Source organism: Oncorhynchus clarkii, chromosome 21 (assembly GCF_045791955.1).
Source record: "Oncorhynchus clarkii lewisi isolate Uvic-CL-2024 chromosome 21, UVic_Ocla_1.0, whole genome shotgun sequence".
In the NCBI taxonomy this organism is placed as follows: Eukaryota; Metazoa; Chordata; class Actinopteri; order Salmoniformes; family Salmonidae; genus Oncorhynchus; species Oncorhynchus clarkii.
This window is the reverse complement of record NC_092167.1, coordinates 11,686,053-11,707,475: the sequence shown is the minus strand read 5'-3', so window position 1 is coordinate 11,707,475 and position 21,423 is coordinate 11,686,053. Positions and strand designations below refer to the sequence as shown.

The following is a 21,423-nucleotide window of genomic DNA, read 5'->3' as shown; positions in this document are numbered from 1 at the left end:
TTGTTTTCAGCCTCAGAAGTAGAGCTGTTTCCATTTTAGTCATTTAGTAGACTCTCTTATCCAGAGCGACTTGCAGTAGTGAGTGGATGCAGTTTTCCTACCTTTATGTACTGGTCCCCCGTGGGAATTGAATCCACAACCTGGCGTTGCAAGCTCCATGCTCTACCAACTGAGCCAACTCTCTTTTATACCAGACAAGACATGCCCAACACCATCCTCATTATTACAGTGCCAAAGAGGTGTTTTACTGCCTCTCTATGCCAAGCATATTTCAAGTTGAGAGTTTCAAAGTTCAACATTTTCTCCCCATCTGATCTTGAGCAAAACAGCTGTTTTGATGTTTTAGCCTCAGAATTCAGGAATTTTCGTTTTGAATAATACATTTATTGTGTTTTCTCTACTCTCCCTTGGAATATTTTTTATTGTATTAGAAATGTTTTCAATTTTAAAATCAATGATAGTCAAGATGGCGCCTTTAGACATGGCCGCCGTGTTTCTGGCTACTAAGCAACTTTGCACAAGCATTTCGCAACACCCGTAATAACATCTGCAAAATATGTGGATGTGACCAATAACATTGGATTGACATTCAAAATTATACAAACACAACTTGGTTCAGAACCCAGTCTTTGTGCCTGCCTCACTGGTGAATAACTTCCTCAAGTCAAATCAAATCATATTTTATTGGTCACATACACACGATTAGCAGATGTTAATGCGAGTGTAGCGGAATGCTTGTGCTTGCTTCTAGTTCCGACAATGCAGTAATATCTAACAAGTAATCTAACGAATTCACAACTACCTATACACACAAATGTAAAGGTATGAATATGTACATATAAATATATGGATGAGTGATGGCCGTGTGGCATAGGCAAGATGCAGTAGATGGTATAGAATACAGCATATACATATGAGATGAGTAATGTAGGATATGTAAACATGATTAAAGTGGTGTTATTTAAAGTGACTAGTGATACCTTGATACCATGATCAGCTGTTTTGTTGACGTTGAATGAGGTTATTTTCCGGACACCACACTCCGAGGGCCCCCACCTCCTCCCTGTAGGCCGTCTCGTCGGTAATCAAGCCTACCACTATTGTTGTCTGCAAACTTGATGATTGAGTTGGAAGCATGCATTGCCATGCAGTCATGGGTGAACAGGGAGTACAGGAGAGGGCTGAGCTCACCCTTGTGGGGCCCCAGTGTTGAGGATCAATGGGGTGGAGATGTTGTTTCCTGCCTTCACCACCTGGGGGCGTCCCGTCAAAGTCCAGGACCCAGTTGCACAGGGCGGTGTCGAGACCTAGGGTCTCAAGCTTAATGACGAGTTTGGAGGGTACTATGGTGTTAAATGCTGAGCTGTAGTCAATGAACAGCATTCTTACATAGGTATTCCTCTTTTCCATATGGGATAGGGCAGTGTGATGGCAAATGTGTAAGCAAATTTGAGTGTGTCTAGGGTATCAGGTAGGGTGGAGGTGATATGATTCTTGACCAGTCTCTCAAAGCACTTCACGATGACAGACGTGAGTGCAACGGGGCGATAGTCATTTAGTTCAGTTACCTTTGCTTTCTTGGGAACAGGAACAATGGTGGCCATCTTGATGCATGTGGGGACAGCAGATTGGGATAGGGATTGATTGAATATGTCCATAAACACATCAGCCAGTTGGTCTGCGCATGCTCTGAGGACGCGGCTCGGGATGCAGTCTGGGCCGGCAGGCTTGCGAGGGTTAATAGGTTTAAATGTTTTACTCACATTGGCCACGGAGGAGGAGAGCCCACAGGCTTTGGTAGCGGGCTGTGTCATTGGCACTGTAATGTCCTCAAAGCAAGCATAGAAGTTGTTTAATTTGTCTGGGAGCAAGAAGTCGCGACGGGGCTGGTTTTATTTTTGTAATCCATGATCGACTGTAGAGCCTGCCACGTGTCTCATGTTGAGTTGTGACTACTTTGTCTCAATACTGACGCTTTGCGGAGGGAATAGCTGAACTGTTTGTATTTGGTCATGTTTCCAGTCACCTTACCATGATTACAAGCGTTGGTTCGCGCTTTCAGTTTTGCATGAATGCTGCCATCAATCCTAGGTTTCTGGTTAGGAAAGGGTTTAATAGTCACAGTGGGTATGACATCTCCGATGCACTTGCTAATAAACTTGCTCACCAAGTCAGCGTATTTGTCAATATTATTGTCTGAGGCTATCCGGAACATATCCCAGTCCACGTGATCGAAGCAATCTTGAAGAGTGGAATCCGACTGGTCAGACCAGCGTTGGATAGAGCTGAGCACGGGTGTTTCCTGTTTTAGTTTCTGTCTATAGACTGGCAGCAACAAAATGGAGTCATGGTCAGATTTGCTGAAGGCAGGGCGGGGGAGGGCTTTGTATTCATCACAGAATTTTAGACTAGCAATTATCCAGAATGCTACCAGCTCGTTTCGCACATTCGATGTGCTGATAGAATTTAGAAAGTCTTGTTCTCAGGTTAGCTTTGTTAAAATCTCCAGCTACAGGCCCTTTGCTCTTCATGCAGATAGATGTAACTGACGTTTGATATGTGTCAACCTTAAAGGCTTTATGCAAATACACCTCATTCATTCACTTCCTCCTTCCATATTGAAGCCAAATAAGTAGCGTTACTTATGTATGTCATGTTTGACAGGAAACTGTGATGCCCCAGAGTATTTTTTAAGATGGCAAGTTTTCAAACTATTCAGTTACTGTGTGTGAGGGTATGTATTGACTATTTTAGAGAGAGTGTTCCATAGGACTGGTCCAGACTCTTACCTTTAAAAAAACATGACAGAATGAGAATCTGATAAACGATTGCTGAAAACCAGACGTTTTTTGTTTTCCACACTGATATCAGCTCTGCTCTACACTGTCTGTCTGGTTGTTAGTTTATTTTGGGAGGAAAACAATTTAGTCATTCGACAAGTATTTCCGGTTTATGGAGTTATTTGTTGTACTCCATTTTAGATAATGTTCGCTAGACGCTAAATATGGCTAAGTTAGATCTATGTTGGTGTTCTGTGTCTTCCATCGAAGCTGAGCAACACAGGCACATCTCTGAAACAGATGAAAAGGGGGTTTGGAGACAACGGGGCCTGCAGAATTACGTTGGAGAAAATGATGGTCTTAAAAATGTATGTTCAAACTATTGCAATACTTTCTCCTTGAAGCCCTGGAGAAACATGAGGAAGGTTTTGTTATCTCCTTTTTCAAATAAAGATAATGTTTTAACATTTCTGTGTATCTGTAGAATTTGCTTTATTAAAAATACTATTCTCTTCCTGACCTGTAGTGGGTATCGCCACACTGACCAAACCAGCAATGCTAACACGATCATTGAAGGTCTTTTAACTTACACTGAAGAAACCCTTGTTTACCATCTTTCATCTATTGTAATGTGTTAGTAATGAACAGATTAGCATTTTATGGATCTTCACTTGAGTCATAAACTCAGGAACTCTGCAACAACAGGTGTAGTTCACATGAGCTGGCGAGTTCCACTGCCTTGGCGTGACACCCTCTCACTTCATCAGAAATCCAGATCTCTCTGAAGTGTCTCCAGAAGAACAATGCCCTGGAAGCCATCAACACATCCTGGATAAGAGCCATAGAAATAGTCTTATGTAACACTGTCGTAAACTAGCCATTGATCCAGTTTCTCCCCACATTCTCCCTCTCCCACTTAGTCTCTCTCTCAAACTCCACCCCCCTCTTTCTTTCTTTCTCGCTCACTGTCTTTCCCTCTCCCCCCTCTCTCACTCGCTCTTACTCTCTCTCTCTGTCTTCATCTCCTCAGTTCACCCTCTCATTATGTTTCTACAACCCCTTTCTCCCACTCTAGGCATTGAAACATTGTCAGTGTGTTCTGCCTGTATGATAAGTAGATGTCCCAAGTCGGGGAATGCCAGTCAAAACAGAGAGTCTTGGGATTTCTTCGACTTGCTCCGCTCACACACTGATCAAAGCACAATGTGTCAAACATTGTGCCCAGTCACCGTCCTGGGCTCTTTCCATCTGGCTCCGTAGGTACTTTACATTGCTACAGTTGAAGTCGGAGGTTTACATACATACACAGTTTTTCAACCACTCCACAAATTTCTTGTTAACAAACTATAGCTTGGGAAAGTCGGTTAGGACATCTACTTTGTGCATGACACAAGTAATTTTTTCAACAAGTGTTTACAGACAGTGAGTTATAAGTGAAATAATCTATCACAATTCCAGTGGGGTCACACGTTTACATGCACTAAGTTGACTGAGCTTTTAAACAGCTTGAAAATTCTTAGAAAATTATGTCATGGCTTTAGAAGCTTCTGATAGGCTAATTGATATCATTTGAGTCAATTGGAGGTATACAAGTGGATGTATTTCAAGGCCTACCTTCAAACTCAGTGCCTCTTTACTTGACATCATTTCGAAAATCAAAAGAAATCAGCCAAGACCTCAGAAAAATAATTGTAGACCTCCACAAGTCTGGTTCTTCCTTGGGCGCAATTTCCAAATGCCTGAAGGTACCACGTTCATTTGTACAAACAATAGTACTCAAGTATAAACACCATGGGACCACGCAGCCGTCATACCGCTCAGGACGGAGACGCTTTCTGTCTCCTAGAGATTAACGTACTTTGGTGCGAAACGTGCAAATGAATCCCAGAACCACAGCAAAGGACCTTGTGAAGATGCTGGAGGAAACATGTACATAAGTATCTATATCCACAGTAAAACGAGTCCTATATTGGCATAACCTGAAAGGCCGCTCAGCAAGGAAGAAGCCACTGCTCCAAACCACCATAAAGAAGCCAGACTACTGTTTGCAAATGCACATGAGGAACCGTTTGGAGAAATGTCCTCTGGTCGGATGAAACAAAAATGGAACTGTTTGGCCATAATCACCATCGTTATGTTTGGAGGAAAAAGGGGGAGGCTTGCAAGCCGAATAACACCATCCCAACCGTGAAGCACAGGTGTGGCAGCATCATGTTGTGGGGATGCTTTGCTGCAGGAGGGACTGGTGCACTGCACAAAATAGATGGCATCACGAGGAAGAAAAATTATGTTGATATATTGAAGCAATCCCACAGTCAGGAAGTTAAAGCTTGGTTGCAAATGTGTCTTCCAAATGGACAATGCCCCCAAACAACATACTTCCAAAGTTGTGTCAAAATAGCTTAAGGACAACAAAGTCAGGATATTGGAGTGGCCATCACAAAGCCCTGTCCTCAATCCCATAGAAAATGTGTGGGCAGAACTGATAAAGCGTGTGCGAGCAAGGAGGCCTACAAACCTGACTGTTACACTAGCTCTGTAAGGATGAATGGGAAGAAAATCACCCAATTTATTGTGGGAAGCTTTGTGTTGAGTAGTTTAGTGCATTGCCTTGTGAAGCAGCAGGTGTGAAAGGGTGTTGGCTTAACATGTTCTGACTGGATTGTGTATTGGAAGGGTAGGACTGGGAGAGACCGCTCTGTGGGACATGCGAAAGAGAGACAAGAGAGAACAAGTGTCGATGTGTGGAAGAGCAGTGTTATTGAATCCGTGTGCTGTTAAAACCTAGTGCTTATGGGAATCTTCTACAAAGGGCAAATGGTTTAAATGGATCAAATAGCTTCTGATATCAGAGAGTTGATGGGATTTAATTATGCTCTCTCTTCTACGCTTCACGGAGGATTTGAGGTTCTTAGACTTTGGTTTCAATTTCAAATTGCTTATCGGCCCTGATTTTTTTTTTTTGTTGCTCAACATCAAAGCATACATTTTAATTTCAGGTTAATTTAAGCTAAGCAGTGGCGGCCGAAGTTGCTACATGGTAAAATAGGCTTTGTTTGATATTGTGATTATCAGCTAATCTTCTCAGAGTCGGTGGTCTTGCCCTCTCAGGGCCTGGAGTTGATTTAGTTGATTTGAACCTGTAGACTGTAATTCACACTAATGATTCTCACTCTCATTACCTCACTCAGTGTGGCCACGGCTCTGTTCTCACTCAAAGCCTTAGAGGTGGCAGTGTGTCCCTTAGCCAGACTTATTTTAACATGGTGGGCTGCCAGAGCTGGTAGCGGGGGTGGTGGTGTTAGGCCAGCCAGCTCGTCCTGGAAAGGAGGGTAAACTGGCATTAGAGCGCTGGTTCATACTTTATAGCTCGATAGTGCTGTGAAGTGCTTTATCAGCCTTTGGCATTGGTTGGGGATTTGGCACGGCGGCCATGTTTTTTTAATGCCCAGTGTACCAAATCCCCGTCTGTTTGTCTCCATGTGCAGTGGACGTTATCGTGTCTATTAACAGATGCCAATGAATCTCTACCCTTTTGCATGACTCTCTTCTCTTCCCATAGTGCTTATGGATTTGCAGTGCATGCTGGGACTTGTGAAAAGTTTCATTGGACAACTGGGGTATTTTGGTATTACTCCAATCAAAGTGTACCTATGGTTTATGGATTGTATTTAAACACTGTTTTTATGGGCTGAACTGAAGATGTAGGTTTAGTAGCTCCAGAGAGGTACAGTAGGACTGAGGAAATCAGATGGCTCTTTCTCTCCAGTGTACTATACCCTTTAGGGGTCTGGCAGGAATGGGCTGGGTAGTTGTCCTGCAGGGAAAATAGTTCCTCTACAAAAGATAAGGACCATTAGACACTAATGCAGAGCATAATCAAAACTTAATCAGTATGGAGCACAAACTGGTATGGAACACGATGGTGAGCCTACTTGCTGTGATTATTACAGCATTCTGTTAGACCCAATTGAGATTACATAAGAGAATCACACAGCCAAACCACGGGCAGAGGCTTCTCCCTCCAGCTCTAAGCCACCTACATGTGATTCCACCCACAGCAGGCTACGTGGAAGAGAGCCTCAAGAGCACACTGTTCAGTCCGAAGTACTCAACCTAGAAACAAATAGTAGGTTTATTAGAGAAAGAGTTCACAGACAGAAGCCTCATCTGCTCTGATCCAGCCTCAGGAGAGTTGCATTACCCCAGCTTGTCCTGATTCAGGAAGCATGAAATACACAAAGAGAGAGAGCGATATCTGAAGTTCTTGTGCTTGAATGCCACTCTTGGCAACAAAAAAAAGACATTGAATGTTTGTCCCCGGCCTGGAGGCCTAGACAGAGAGAGGAGAGGAAGTCCAGAATGCCTCAAAGCTCACTCACAATTTTTTTTCTGTTTTGCCTTGCAAACATAGGAGGATAAGAATAAACCTGGCCCTGAAATAAGTGGGATGCCTGTGGGTGTTTTGTGTGGGGTCTCGATCTCTCATAGCACTCTGGGCAATTTCCTTGCTTATAGAACACTGTGCTGTTCAGGTTAGGTTTTGTCTGTCATTCTCATCAATCCCATACTTTCTAGTCTTCAAAATGAGAAGTCAACACCATTTTATTACATAGTTGGTTTGGGTCTCCTGTCCTGAGGTTCTAACCAGTAACAGGCCTAGAACCCCAATGCTTTTTTAGCTCCTGTCGTCCCGTTGTCACCACAGCATCAACCATAGCCCAGTGTTCTTGCACGGTGTCGACGCTGAAAATATTTGGCCGGTGGCCCCAAAAATTTAATCACTCAACCAGACTATTTTCTTGTTTGGGAGCTGTTAGACATCTGGTTTATTTGCTTAAAAGTCTGCTACTCGTCCCTCGCTATGGCTGGGAGTGCAGAGAGCTCAAAGCAAAACCCTCAGAAACCTGATGAGCTTCCCACTGGCCACCACTGCTCAGATGGTCCGCACTCAGTTCATTTACATTCCTCTGATATTAGAACTCACTCTGGGGACTCAGAGACTCATTACATTTTCCCCAGAACACAAGTTATCTGCAGACACACACACACACACTGGGCCCCGGTTTGGGATTCATTCAAGTCCATATTTACCTTCTGTGTGTTTATACAATGGGCTTGGAAAGTTAACGCTGTTATTACAGTATATAAGTCACAAAGGAGTCTTTATGAGATTAAGCATTATACATATATGATATACCCCAAAGCCATAATACTTTATGATTATCCCATTAACTATTGTTTCCCTTAGTTTTTAATGCAGAGAGAGTATTTTAGACTTGTACATGGGCCCCGAGAGACTAGTCTCTGGGCCTTCTGCCCTCATTGGACCAACCCCAGCCTGAACCAATCAGAATGGGAGTGTGGTGGCTGTCCTCAGCACTTGTCCACTCGTCACTCTTCACCCACTGCCCTGCCTGGTGAATATGACCTGGCTTGGACACTGTGATTCTTGGACTTTGAGTTGTGTGGGTTTTTTGATTCACAATAAACATATGTGCAAGTGTACACAGTGTATGCTCTCGGTTTTGCGTTGTTGAATGGTAACAAATGGGTGCGGAATGTGTTGACGTTGTCAGGTTGTGCTGCCGCAAGGCCTGTGAGGAACCTGGGAGCCTGTGTTGCGCTGTGTGATTTATCCAGCCTTCACATGGGAGCTCTGCTCGGCTCGTTAGTTCCTCATTAGTTAATGCCCAGGAATTCAGGGAGCTTCTCTGTCTTGCTGAATAATAAACTGTTCAGCGGAGCTCTCTTTTTTTGTTGTAGAAAACGTCTGTTTTTCCGAGCCTCCTGTTCCCAGCTTCCCTTTCGGTCCCCCTTTCAAGAACCCTTGAAGGAAATGAAAGTAGGAATGAGCTTTGAAGGGACTTGGCTGGGGGGAATAAGAGGTGGGAGGGACGTCTTCAGTGTTCTCCTGTTTTTTATTTTTCTTCCAGAGGGCTGTCAATCAGATATAGTAGTCCCCCGGAGTTCCCACAGCCGTGCGGTAGGTAGTTAGGTTAATGTAGGTGTTCAGTCAGCCCTGTGTGTGTTTAGAGAGGCTGTTCTTGTGAGCTTAACACTGGACTTAACCTCAATGGAGAATTCTTCATTTGGGGCTACCCATGCAAGGACCAGGGTCATGCACATTTTTTTCTTTGGGCCATTGGGCTTTTAAACACATTCCTTTTCAAATGCTTTGTTTGGGAGAAGTGCATTAACATAGTTCTCTAAATATAAATGACTAATAAACACTCAAATGTAAATTGTGTCAACTGCAAAAGTGTTAGTCAAAGCCCAAGAGGAGGATGTCCATCAATTTGATGCCAAACCTCAACTTTGCACCATGCTCCTCAGTTTATAAATTGCCATAGAAACATGCAGCGTTAAACCCCTCCAAACATCCCCCCCCCCCCAAGGAAATGACATATTTTGTGAGCGATCGCCTTTATGTAAACTGTGTACCGTGCATCTGCACAAATGAGTATTTGTGTAAATAAATGGTGGTTGATGGAACATGGATTGGTGCAGATGGATTGATATTTTGCCAGAAACCCTTCATGGATCTGCGGGTGGCTGGCACTTTTCCATTCCATGTATTGAGTGGCTTAAAACGCTGCCGCCTCATGTGTTTGACTAACAGATGATCCGGTGTACAAATGGGAGATGACGCGGTATACTCTGTGTGGCATTTCATTTTAGAACCTAGCCTAATTAAAAATTGGCTCCATCTTTTGATTCCTTCAAATTAAAGGGGGATGATACAAAAGCTAAGAAGAAAATGAGCATGAATGACAAAGCTAATAAGAAAAGAGGAGGACAGTTTGTTTCCCAAGGCTCGGTAATCCCATTACTACATTTGATTCTTGGAGTCAGTCTTGGTGTGTTCTGTTTTTCTCTCATTGTGAGAACAAGGAGCTCCATCTGAAATAATTGAATTGTGACCTACTCTAGATCAGTGCCCTGCGCTGGTTGCCACAGGTATTTGTTTTGTTGCCATAAGACATTATCTCCTTAATTAGCTTGTTGTAATGTTGAAATTGCTTTTAAACAGGCCAGTCCCCTTACTGAGATGGAGGCAAAATATCCTGTGGAGGAAATCAAGTCTTCAGTGCCATACTGAAAGAGTCCTGCCTTGGAGCTGTTGGAACTAGGCTACACAGCAATACCCCACCACTCTAGCGTTCCTGAGAGTGAAACCACACTGAAGGCAGTATGTGTGTGGTATTTGATTGAATGATGAATACCCCTTCAAACTCAACCTCCAATGTGAAGTGAAGGATGACGCGGGAAATAGAAAGGGACAACATGTTCTCCCACTACTCGATGTCCTCAGTTCCCCCTCAATAACAGTGTAGTTTGTGCTATCACACTACTTTGAAATTGCCCTGGGTGCCAGACCAACAACGCCACATCATTACAAGACCAAAAAATGTTAGCTAAAGCAGAAAATGAAACGGACGGGCCTGACAGAGTATGAGAGAGGTAGAAACTATGCATTTAACATCAGATTGTTCTGATTGATACATATACTTCTGCACTCTGTCCAGCTCCATGCTCCCTACATGTACTTGAGGTCAGTGCGTTTCTAGGAGACCCGTTGGAGGTGTGTGTTGTGTTGTGTTGTGCTGTGCTGTGGCTGTATCTGTGGTAGACCTGTAAAGGTGTATAGTGGAGGAAGGTGGCTGCCTGGCAGGGGAGGATGGTTCAGTACTGCCATCAGGTGCCTTCAGTCTACTACTGCTCTGCTCTCTCCTATTGGCCCATCAGTAACCATAGAGACACAACACACTGGTCTGACTCACCGCTACTTTTCTTTTTATCTCCTCATCTCCTTCTGTCACTTGATGAGCAGGCACCCTGATGCGTTACAGAAGAGCTACACAGCCATCTTATTCCTCTTGTATTTGTTTAACCTGAATCTAAAGTACCTTGATTCCAAGCAAAGGTTGTGACAGTTATTGAGACTTCTGTTGGAAATTGACTCCACAACCTTGCGGTCAGAGAGAACTTGTTCCATTCTCATGCATTGTGTTTGTCCTGGCTCTGTGTTTTACAGGGTCATAGTTGTGATAGGATGTGGAAAGCCAAATACATTCTCATGTTCTAGACGGAATATATTATTCTACCCCATGAAAGGACATAGGAAGCTGGTATTGTACTATGGCCCTATAGGTTGTTTGGATTCATCCTGGCCATGAGAAGTGATGATATCTTCCAGTCTGACAATGTGATAGACATTTGTTGCTGCTACTGCTCTAGCTGGCTGCTGTGGACCGTCTTTGATGCAGCCCAGCGTCTCTTTTTTGATAGCTCTATGAAACCCCAATAGTCCCAGAGTTGAGAGACTGTATGAGAGTGAAGAAGCTGCTGCCAAGAAACCGAGCCAAAAAAACACGAGGGCTCACACAAAGGAGCGAGGGACTGAATGGCGCTTGGCTCTGACTGTCGTTGGCAATGGGTTTTTTAACGTTTTTTTATTTTTATAGATAAACCCAATCTAAGGGACGAAGAACCGATGGTGTTCTTTAAGCGTCCCGAGAGGTCTTATTGGCACATACTGGCCCAGCCAAGACATCTCGTCATCTCTCTATTGCCTCCTTTTGTTGGGGCAAACCACTACTGACACAATAACCCAGTGTTAAGTGCTGCTGTTGCTGATTCCCCTGCTGCTTGGATGAGCCCTCCTCTCTGTGCCAGGTTGCTAGGTAGCCTTAGATCCAAGCATTCAAAAGGCTGACACAGAATATTATGTGGTGTCAGCTATTGTGTAGTGCCCCATTTTTGTACTGGTATTCTTAAAAACAGGTCAGACAGAGGTTGATGGGTTGTTCATGTGTACAGATACTATGCATTCCAAAGATGAAGGGTGTGTGGAGAATGTGGGTCTGTCTGCCTCCTACAGGGTGTATGAGGCTAGAGGTCAGGTTGTAATGGGCTGCAGACACAGTAGGACTGGCTCAGGAGATAAGCAGACCATTAAACCTTGGGTTAGCCTCATACAGTGCATTCGGAAAGTAATCAGACCCCTTGACTTTTTCCAGACCCCTTATTCTAAACATTTTTCCTCATCAATCTACACACAATACCCCATAATGACGAAGTGAAAACAGGTTTTTAGAAATGTTTGCCCATTTATTACAAATACAAAACAGAAATACATTATTTACATACAGTGGGGCAAAAAAGTATTTAGTCAGCCACCAATTGTGCAAGTTCTCCCACTTAAAAAGATGAGAGGCCTGTAATTTTCATCATAGGTACACTTCAACTATGACAGACAAAATGAGGAAAAAAAATCCAGAAAATCACATTGTAGGATTTTTAATGAATTTATTTGCAATTGATGGTGGAAAATAAGTATTTGGTCAATAACAAAAGTTTATCTCAATACTGTTATATACCCTTTGTTGGCAATGACAGAGGTCAAACGTTTTCTGTAAGTCTTAACAAGGTTTTCACACACTGTTGCTGGTATTTCCTCCATGCAGATCTTCTCTAGAGCAGTGATGTTTTGGGGCTGTTGCTGGGCAACACGGACTTTCAACTCCCTCCAAAGATTTTCTATGGGGTTGATATCTGGAGACTGGCTAGGCCACTCCAGGACCTTGAAATGCTTCTTACAAAGCCACTCCTTCGTTGCCCGGGCGGTGTGTTTGGGATCATTGTCATGCTGAAAGACCCAGCCACGTTTCATCTTCAATGCCCTTGCTGATGGAAGGAGGTTTTCACTCAAAATCTCACGATACATGGCCCCATTCATTCTTTCCTTTACACGGATCAGTCGTCCTGGTCCCTTTGCAGAAAAACAGCCCCAAAGCATGATGTTTCCACCCCCATGCTTCACAGTAGGTATGGTGTTCTTTGGATGCAACTCAGCATTCTTTGTCCTCCAAACACGACGACTTGAGTTTTTACCAAAAAGTTATATTTTGATTTCATCAGACCATATGACTTTCTCCCAATCTTCTTCTGGATCATCCAAATGCTCTCTATCAAACTTCAGACGGGCCTGGACATGTACTGGCTTAAGCAGGGGGACACGTCTGGCACTGCAGGATTTGAGTCCCTGGCGGCGTAGTGTGTTGCTGATGGTAGGCTTTGTTACTTTGGTCCCAGCTCTCTGCAGGTCATTCACTAGGTCCCCCTGTGTGGTTCTGGGATTTTTGCTCACCATTCTTGTAATCATATTGACCCCACGGTGTGAGATCTTGCGTGGAGCCCCAGATCGAGGGAGATTATCAGTGGTCTTGTATGTCTTCCATTTCCTAATAATTGCTCCCACAGTTGATTTCTTCAAACCAAGCTGCTTACCTATTGCAGATTCAGTCTTCCCAGGTCTACAATTTTGTTTCTGGTGTCCTTTGACAGCTCTTTGGTCTTGGCCATAGTGGAGTTTGGAGTGTGACTGTTTGAGGTTGTGGACAGGTGTCTTTTATACTGATAACAAGTTCAAACAGGTGCCATTAATACAGGTAACGAGTGGAGGACAGAGGAGCCTCTTAAAGAAAAAGTTACAGGTCTGTGAGAGCCAGAAATCTTGCTTGTTTGTAGGTGACCAAATACGTATTTTCCACCATAATTTGCAAATAAATTCATAAATCCTACAATGTGATTTTCTGCATTTTTTTTCTCATTTTGTCTGTCATAGTTGAAGTGTACCTATGATGAAAATTATAGGCCTCATCTTTTTAAGTGGGAGAACTTTCACAATTGGTGGCTGACTAAATACTTTTTTTGCCCCACTGTAAGTATTCAGACCTTTTGCTATGAGATTTGAAAATTGAGCTCAGGTGCGTCCTGTTTCCATTGATCATCCTTGAGATAGTTCTACAACTTAATTGGAGTCCACCTGTTGTCCACCGGTCAAACTGAGCAATCGGGGGAGAAGGGCCTTGTTCAGGGAGGTGATCAAGATCCGGATGGTCACTCTGACAGAGCTCCACAGTTCCTCTGTGGAGATGGGAGAACCTTCCAGAAGGACAACCAACTCTGCAGCACTCCACCAGTGTGTGCTTAATGGTAGAGTAGCCAGACAGATGCCACTCCTCAGTAAAAGATACATGACAGCCTGCTTGGAGTTTGCCAAACGGCACCTAAAGGACTCTTAGTCAATGAGAAACAAGATTATCTGGTCTGATGAAACTAAGACTAACTCTTTGGCCTCAATGTCAAGCTTCACGTCTGGAGGAAACCTGGCACCATCCCCAAGGTGAAGCATGCTGGTGGCAGAATCATCTTGTGGGTATGTTTTTCAGCAGCAGGGACTGTGCAACTAGTCAGGATCGAGGGTAAGATGAATGGAGCAAAGTACAGAGAGATCCTTGATGAAGAACGAGCTCCAGAGCGCTCAGAACAAACTGAGGCGATGGTTCACCTTTCAACAGGACAATGACCCTGAGCACACCCAAGGCAACGCAGGAGTGGCTTCAGAACAAGTCTCTGAAGGTCCTTGAGTGGCCCAGCCATAGCCTGGATTTGAACCCAATCGAACATCTCTGGAGAGACCTGAAAATAGCTGTGCAGTGACTGACAGTACATGTATCCCATCTACACTTGCCTTCAGACAGTTTCAAGGCCCTCACGCCAACTCTTGAGACGTGATGGTGTTGTTGTCATAAAAACAGGAAGAGTATCAACCGTGTCATACTAGAAGAGTTGGACGTAACTGTTGGTATCATTTTAAAACCACACTGCCTTTGAGTAGGGACAGCAGGTAGCCTAGCGGTTAAGAGCGTGGAGCCAGTAACCGAAGGGCTTGGTTCAAATTCCAGGTTCGGCAAGTTGGAAAAATCTGCCCTTCTGCTCTTGAGCAAGGCAGTTAACCCCCAACAACTGCTCCACAGGCGCCAATGATTGGAACATCGATTTAAGGCAGTACCTCTGATTCAGAGGGTTAAATGCAGAAGACACCCTTCGGTTGAATGCATTCAGTTGTTGTGAGGGCCTTAACTGTCTGCAGACAACTGCAGATGGATTTAATATCTGGCAAATGACTAGTTACCCCCTTTCTCTTTCCCCATACCTGTGGACAGGCATGTCGAGTCATGCAGAGGTTTCCTGTCATCATGATAGCACAATGAGTCTACCTGCACAAACCAGCTACTCTGGGGTAGCCAGAGCAGTGGACCGGACCGAGTGTGTTTGCATTTGAATTTGTTTGCAGTTGAATGTGCGTGTGGCACTCCTCCCTGGTCAAACACTAGGGAAAACAAACAGTAGACTTGCTAATGGGGCCTTAACTACAAGCTGCATACCCTTCTATCAGACCCAGGCAAGCAGAGTTTATGCAGGGAGCTAGAGTCAACACACAGAGATAAAGACCCCCTGGCCAACAGGTTAGTTTGGTCTGCACAGTATACAGTCCTACTGGGATGGTTCTATAAGAGGATCTGATAGGTTACGAAGACCAGACCGATGTATTAAACCCTGCTCTCATTGGATGCTGATGAGCCCAAATGTGCTGTATGGACTCCAACATAGAATTATTGTCTTGAATATTCATGTTTTATTCCATGAATGGATGCCATGTCCTGGTATGAAAGATGTACGTTATGGTCCAAAATCATAACAGCTGGAACGGGTTATACATGTGCCTTCACGTCAAGCTGCCTTTTTACAGTGTAAGATCACTTTGTTCTGGAGGGAAGACAATGGGGGGAGAGTGGATCTGTTGGCCATCACAGTTACAAGGTGAGTCTGTGTACAGACAGTCTAATGTGTACAGTAGCCAATTTCCTCTGTTGCATAAATTCAACCAAACATCCAGCTGCTAATTATTCATTAGGAATGAAGAGGCAACCATGTAATTAAGCAATTCTCCATACGACTGGAAAATTGCTACATCGTAACATAAGATCTGCGAATGACATGCATTCATAATATTTTACACGCTTTTTCAGAGCTTTTTGTGTGGCATCTTCTTACCAAGGTTGTTTTCTCCGTTTGAGTCATTTTAAATAATGCTCACCTGAACCGATCATCTTTTCTGTCACTGTCTCTGACTGACTGTCTGACTGTCAGCGTCTCTGACTGAATGACTGTCTGACTGTCACTGCCTCTGACTGAATGACTGTCTGACTGTCACGGTCTCTGACATCCACATTTAAGGCTGGGAATAAAACATGAGGCAGAGCACTCTCCTAGTAGCAGGATGCCTATGAAAAATCAATGTTAAATTTGCACCAGGAATGCATAATGCAATACATCTAATTTAAGTATGTTGTCACCTATTTGTATCCATGAAAAAGCCTTTGATATTTTCATGGCGGTTGAGCAACTCGATAAACTATCATTCATTGTTCTTATGACCGGTCTGACAGCTTGCGGATGAAACCGGGGAGATGTCATGACCACACATCCTCTGAGGTCAGGGCTCATCCTGCCTAAAGCAGTGCCTCTGTCAGGACACTGACTGGTGGTCCTTTGTAGCTCCGTTGGTAGAGCATGGCACTTAACGTAACGCCAGGGTCATGGGTTCGATTCCCATATGTAAAATGTTATGCACGCATGACTAAGTCGCTTTGGATAAAAGCGTCTGCCAAATGGCATATATATTCAAGGTTTAATAAGGTCTGCCTCAGGCCTCTCCTGGGGGCTACATAGACTGATGGACAACCAAACAGTTGTTATCCATTAGCTACACATGGCAATTATTGCTCCATTTAATTGATTCTCTTTCACAGTCGATATAAAATCGTAATGCTCTCCGAAACAAGACAACCCCATTCTGTGATACAACATTAGGAATGGGGTTAGTACAAAGCTGGGTGGTATTGCAGTGTAAGCTACCATTTTAGGAGTTTAGGCCCTGTCTGTTTTTAATACCTTCTCTGCCCTCTCTCAAACTCTTCCCCAAAGCCTCATAACATGCCCAGCAGTTCAATTCCTGGCTCTTCAGCCAAACCACAGAGGTTATAGAGCATAGAATGAGGCTGGCAAAACAAGAGCACAGTGAGAGACACAGTGTGTTGTTGTTGCATGGTATATTCCCACAGATGGATTAAAGCTGGGGCCAGAGGTCAGACAGTAGACCTCTGCTTGGCCTCCTGGCTGCCCAGGTCTATCTACAACAGAGAGGGAAGCTGATGCTGGTACTGTCTCATGATCGATGACCACAGAGGATTTATAGTGGGTTTCCTAGTAGTTGTAGCCTATGTTTTGTAATGGCATACTTTTACTGTCACCCCACATGGAGATTCCGTCCCTGTGAGGTCTGGTGGAGTATTAACCATGCCTGTTAAAACGTTGTTGCTGTAAAGTTTGATAAAAAGGGGGAAATGTGGACTTCTGCTTTAGACCCAGTTTAATGGTCCTTTCCCAGTCCAGGCTTGTGCTTGATAAACATTGATAAAAAAATATATATACATAAAGAAGTTGTACTCACAGCCAAGACAAGCTGCATTTTATGAGAATGTCTTGTACACAGTTTGACTTCAAGGCCCAAACCAACCCCTGCAAGGAAAAACAAGTTTATTTGGAATTTCAACCCAGAAGTTAAATGAAAAAGAACACAATTTGGGAACAAAACCAGTCTGGGATTAACAGGGGCGATAAATCCCGCTTTCTGGGTTTGTGGAGAGAGAGTTGGCACTGACTTAAACCATCCTTGAGCTTCTAAGGTTGGCCCAATAGCTGACCAGCATCTCCATCTGTCTGACAGCCCACTGAGCAGTTTGCAGCCTCTTCATCGCTCTCATTGTGTGTGTGTGTGTGCGCGCCAGGACAGCTTGCCTGAATCCTGGCACTGAACACCACTCTCTTGGACTCTTTATGCTGCCAAAAGGCATTGTGGGTAATGCAGCATTCACCTAATCTGCCTCCATGATATTATTATTCCACGTGGGACCATAACAAGTTGTTGCGATAACCAGACAGTCATATTTTACACCAGCTCTTATGACCTTGTCAGATGATATGGTTCAGGCCTCATAGCTGGCAAACCTCTACTTTAACCCACATGAGCAACAACGTCCTCAAGTGTCACATTTATCCCCCCGACTCTCACTGTGGATGTTTGTTCTCCCTTTGATCTCTGACAGACCTGAGTTCCTCCAGTCCCTCCAGAGAGCTCTGTGTTGTATTTGTGAGCCAGGTCATACCTGAGCCTGAACGAACAACGCTGATTATTAACGGACAGTGGGCAGTGTGTGAATCACCTCAGTGCCGTTGTTCCTCTCCTTTCCTCACTGCTCCTCTCCATCTCTAAAACATCATCCAAATGAACTCGGCCAGTGCCAGGGCAGGCGGCAGGTAATTAATGCACATCAGTCATTAAGCACGGTCGCACAATAACACCGTAGCAGCAGCCTCCAGTGGGAAGACAATACCAGCGGATGGAGGTGCCCTTTGCTTGTTGATTAATACATTTGAGGAGTAAACGGACAGAGCGCTGGCACGTTAACAAGTCGGTGCTGGCGGTCAGGTTTGATTTTTCAAATGGGTCCTCTGGGGAGGGAGGGAGGGAGGGAGGGAGAGAGGGTATTATGAGTGTTAGTGTTTAGGAAGGGGATATTTAGATATAGGACCACACTGAGGAGAGAGAGAAAGATATGAGTGTTAGTGTTTAGGAAGGGCATATTAAGTATGACCACACTGAGGAGAGAGAGAGAAGATGCTATGAGTGCTCTGCCTGTACGAGCTGTCTGCAGCTATAGTTCTGTCAAGGAGCAGCTGTTGGAAATTGTTCTTGAGGATAAAAAAAAATAATATTCTAACAAACTGAGGATGCTGTAAACAGTTCAGATTCTTCACCTCCATTACATAAGCAGTGTTATTTGAGACACAGAAATGTCCATTCAGGGAGGTATAGACACAGTCCATTCAGGGAGGTATAGACACAGTCCATTCAGGGAGGTATAGACACCAAAAGTCAGACATTTTGCAAATTCCTCCTGCCATGGCTACAGCATTAGAATGATAGATTGCAGATCACTTTACCCCAAAAAGACCACATTTCCACCCAGCACACACATTCCTAATAGACCGCCACAGTCGGGTCCAGATGTAGCTTCTTAACTGGACTTGTCTTCCCATGAACACGGGTGTTATGGCGTTTGGAGACCTCAATAACATGTTGAGTAAACGCTCTTCAGAGGCCTCATGCTTTACGCCTGCCGAGATCCCACACATTATAAACAGGAAGAGGAAGGAATGTTGGGACTCTGCTGCTTCTTTTCAGAACTCACTCCTCCACTTCCCCTCTGGTGTGTGTCATCATCACCACTTTATCTGAGTCCCTCGACGGGAGGAAATGTACTCTGTGTTTCCCAGGGCAACCACTAGTGCCCACTTCCTGCTTTCAGTAGGTGATACTTGTCCCTAGTCGAGGTGTGTGTATGTGTTCTAAGTGTGTTTTTATCTGTATTTTAAATACAGCTGTCTGTTGGATAATTTGTGAAGTTACACCATGATACTGTATACCCATTCGTAATAGTTAGTTACTGTACATTAGTCATATACAGTATGCTATTATTTGTATGTCTCTGCCTCCAGTATGAAGTTTTGCGAGACAATGCTAGCTAGCATTAGCACAATGACTGGAAGTCTATGGTATCTACTAGCATGCTAAGGACAGTATCCTATAATTCTTCACTATAAGACTTGGTAATGTGAAAGGGAATGCTGGACCAAGGTTATATACCCATATGACTTAACATAGTCTCCTCACTGGCTGAAATCAGAAACAAAAACATCCCTTTAAAAGGATGAGCCTAGATCTCCCATTGTTTTATCTGGAATAAGACAAAGGCATGGAAATTATTTGAAGTAATAGTGGGTAAAACAGCCAGCACCGTGATTCAAAATAAACGTTTGTAACCCAGTTTCAGATATAAAGTCCCTCTGTTTGGGCAACTGTTGCATAGCAACGTTTTTAGTCCTAAATCACTGTGTCGATGTAGACGGACTTCTGTTAGACTGTGTAATATTCCTCGTTATTCCATATGTGGCTGTTATTAGTTCTATGTTTCTGACCCCTGGAGTCTACAGCTGTGTATTGCTGTATGCATTTGAGAGAGGCGGCTAAAGGCAGGCAGTGTGCGTTTACTGAGGAGGTTTGCACTGACACAGGTAGCATGCTCCTGAAAGTGTGTGTGTGTGTGTGTGTGTGTGTGTGTCAATATGTCATAGGCCAGACAGGAACAGCTAGCGTCTGCCTCTGGCTGAGTTAGAGGAGAAAGGAGTTGGCATTTCCCCAGGCGTGCTGATAAATGTTTTGGCAGGAAGGTCTTTGCAAATGACTACATTCCTTTTAGCCTTTTTAAGGCTATTTTTACCATTCAAGGGCCTTTTCGTTCGGTAAGCACTTTTTTTCTTCGTTGTTTTTTGTTCTGTACGAGTGGGAGGTTGGCTCCTGTTTCTGTCAATGCAGATGATACAACCATCAAGTTCAAAGTCAAACTGCATTTTCTCAATGTATCTTCATTTATTTTGATGCACTACTTAACTTAATCGCATATTTCATGAATAAGTTGCCTAAATAGGAAGTCAAGATGATATATTATAAACAATTTAAGCTGAGAGCAGAGATGCCTCAGTAAAGTTGGAAGCATTCTCAGAATTTCTCGATGTGCCCTGACTGACCCCTACATCACATGGTGTGGTTGACTCCGTGTTTTTGGGGACATTCCACTTGTCAAAAAGGCCTCTCTGACTACACGTCCACAGCAGCAGTGTAAGGACCCCCTGCCGGCCGTCTTCCTGTTTCCTGCATGTCCCGGTGAATGTGGACTAGGCTGTGTTAGAGCTGTTTAGGGGCTGTAAAATAAATCATGTCTTAAGAGGATTAAGGGGACCTGGGCCACATCTCTCTGGAGGTTACCACGGTTACAGTGAGAATGACCTCGGCTGTCAACGGTGGTGTCTCACTCCCCGTGCCTCTCTCACTTTATTTCTCTATTTCTCTCTCTCTCTTACAATAATGTACATCCTTTTGATATGTTACTTAGTGTATAGCATAGTTTTTTTTTAAATTTGCACCTAAAAACCATTTAATAAGTTGACCCCTATATTCACACCCTAATTATTCAATAAAGGTGTGTTCAACTCTCTCTCTGTATTGCAGAGCCTGGATGAGCTGGATGATGACGACGGAAGGGATAAGGCGAAGGAGGAGGAGCAGCAGCTGACACAGCTCAACACGGAACAGAACGAAGCCATGACCTCTGACCCTGGGGCCGCCACCCACTTACTACAGGTGAGGACAAGGTCACATGTCACCCAACCTCACTGACCTTTACCCCTTAGTGTAATACCTAGGGCCTGGAGTTTAGCCTGACCATGTAACCGGACCAGGAAACACTCTGGGCTGAAGTCCTATCAACCAATAAGGCTTTTTGCTCCCCAAGTTTTGTACACACTTATATGGTTATTTGATCACTGAAACAAAATGGTTCCATATACTGGAGAACACTGAATGGTGCCATTTATGAATTATGGCTACTACTATTAAATAATCATATTTTGAGCTAAGGATATACTTTAATAAACAATTAAATAATGGGCAAAAGAATAGTTTTTAGAATTATTTGCCATTCAATGCGAACATAGTTAGGAAATATGAAGTACAATACTTTGTCCATTAGTTAGTGATCAACAAAAAGGTGTCTTCTGCTCCATTCTCAACCACCACCAAACAGCAGACATCCCACATACAGTTGAGACG

General features: G+C 43.8%; 1 protein-coding gene across 4 annotated transcripts in view; it reads left to right on the top strand.

Annotated features, from left to right (window-relative positions):
* Positions 1-21,423, top strand: part of LOC139378530 (PRKC apoptosis WT1 regulator protein-like) — a 79,875-nt gene that overhangs the window by 27,402 nt on the left and 31,050 nt on the right. For all 4 annotated transcript variants that reach the window (XR_011628305.1, XM_071120787.1, XM_071120786.1 and 1 more), the window contains exon 3: positions 20,824-20,955. Coding sequence is in view for 3 of the 4 variants with exons in the window: in XM_071120787.1 (XP_070976888.1) it covers positions 20,824-20,955 (132 nt within the window). In the remaining variant the exon portion in view is untranslated. The remainder of the gene's footprint in view (positions 1-20,823; positions 20,956-21,423) is intronic.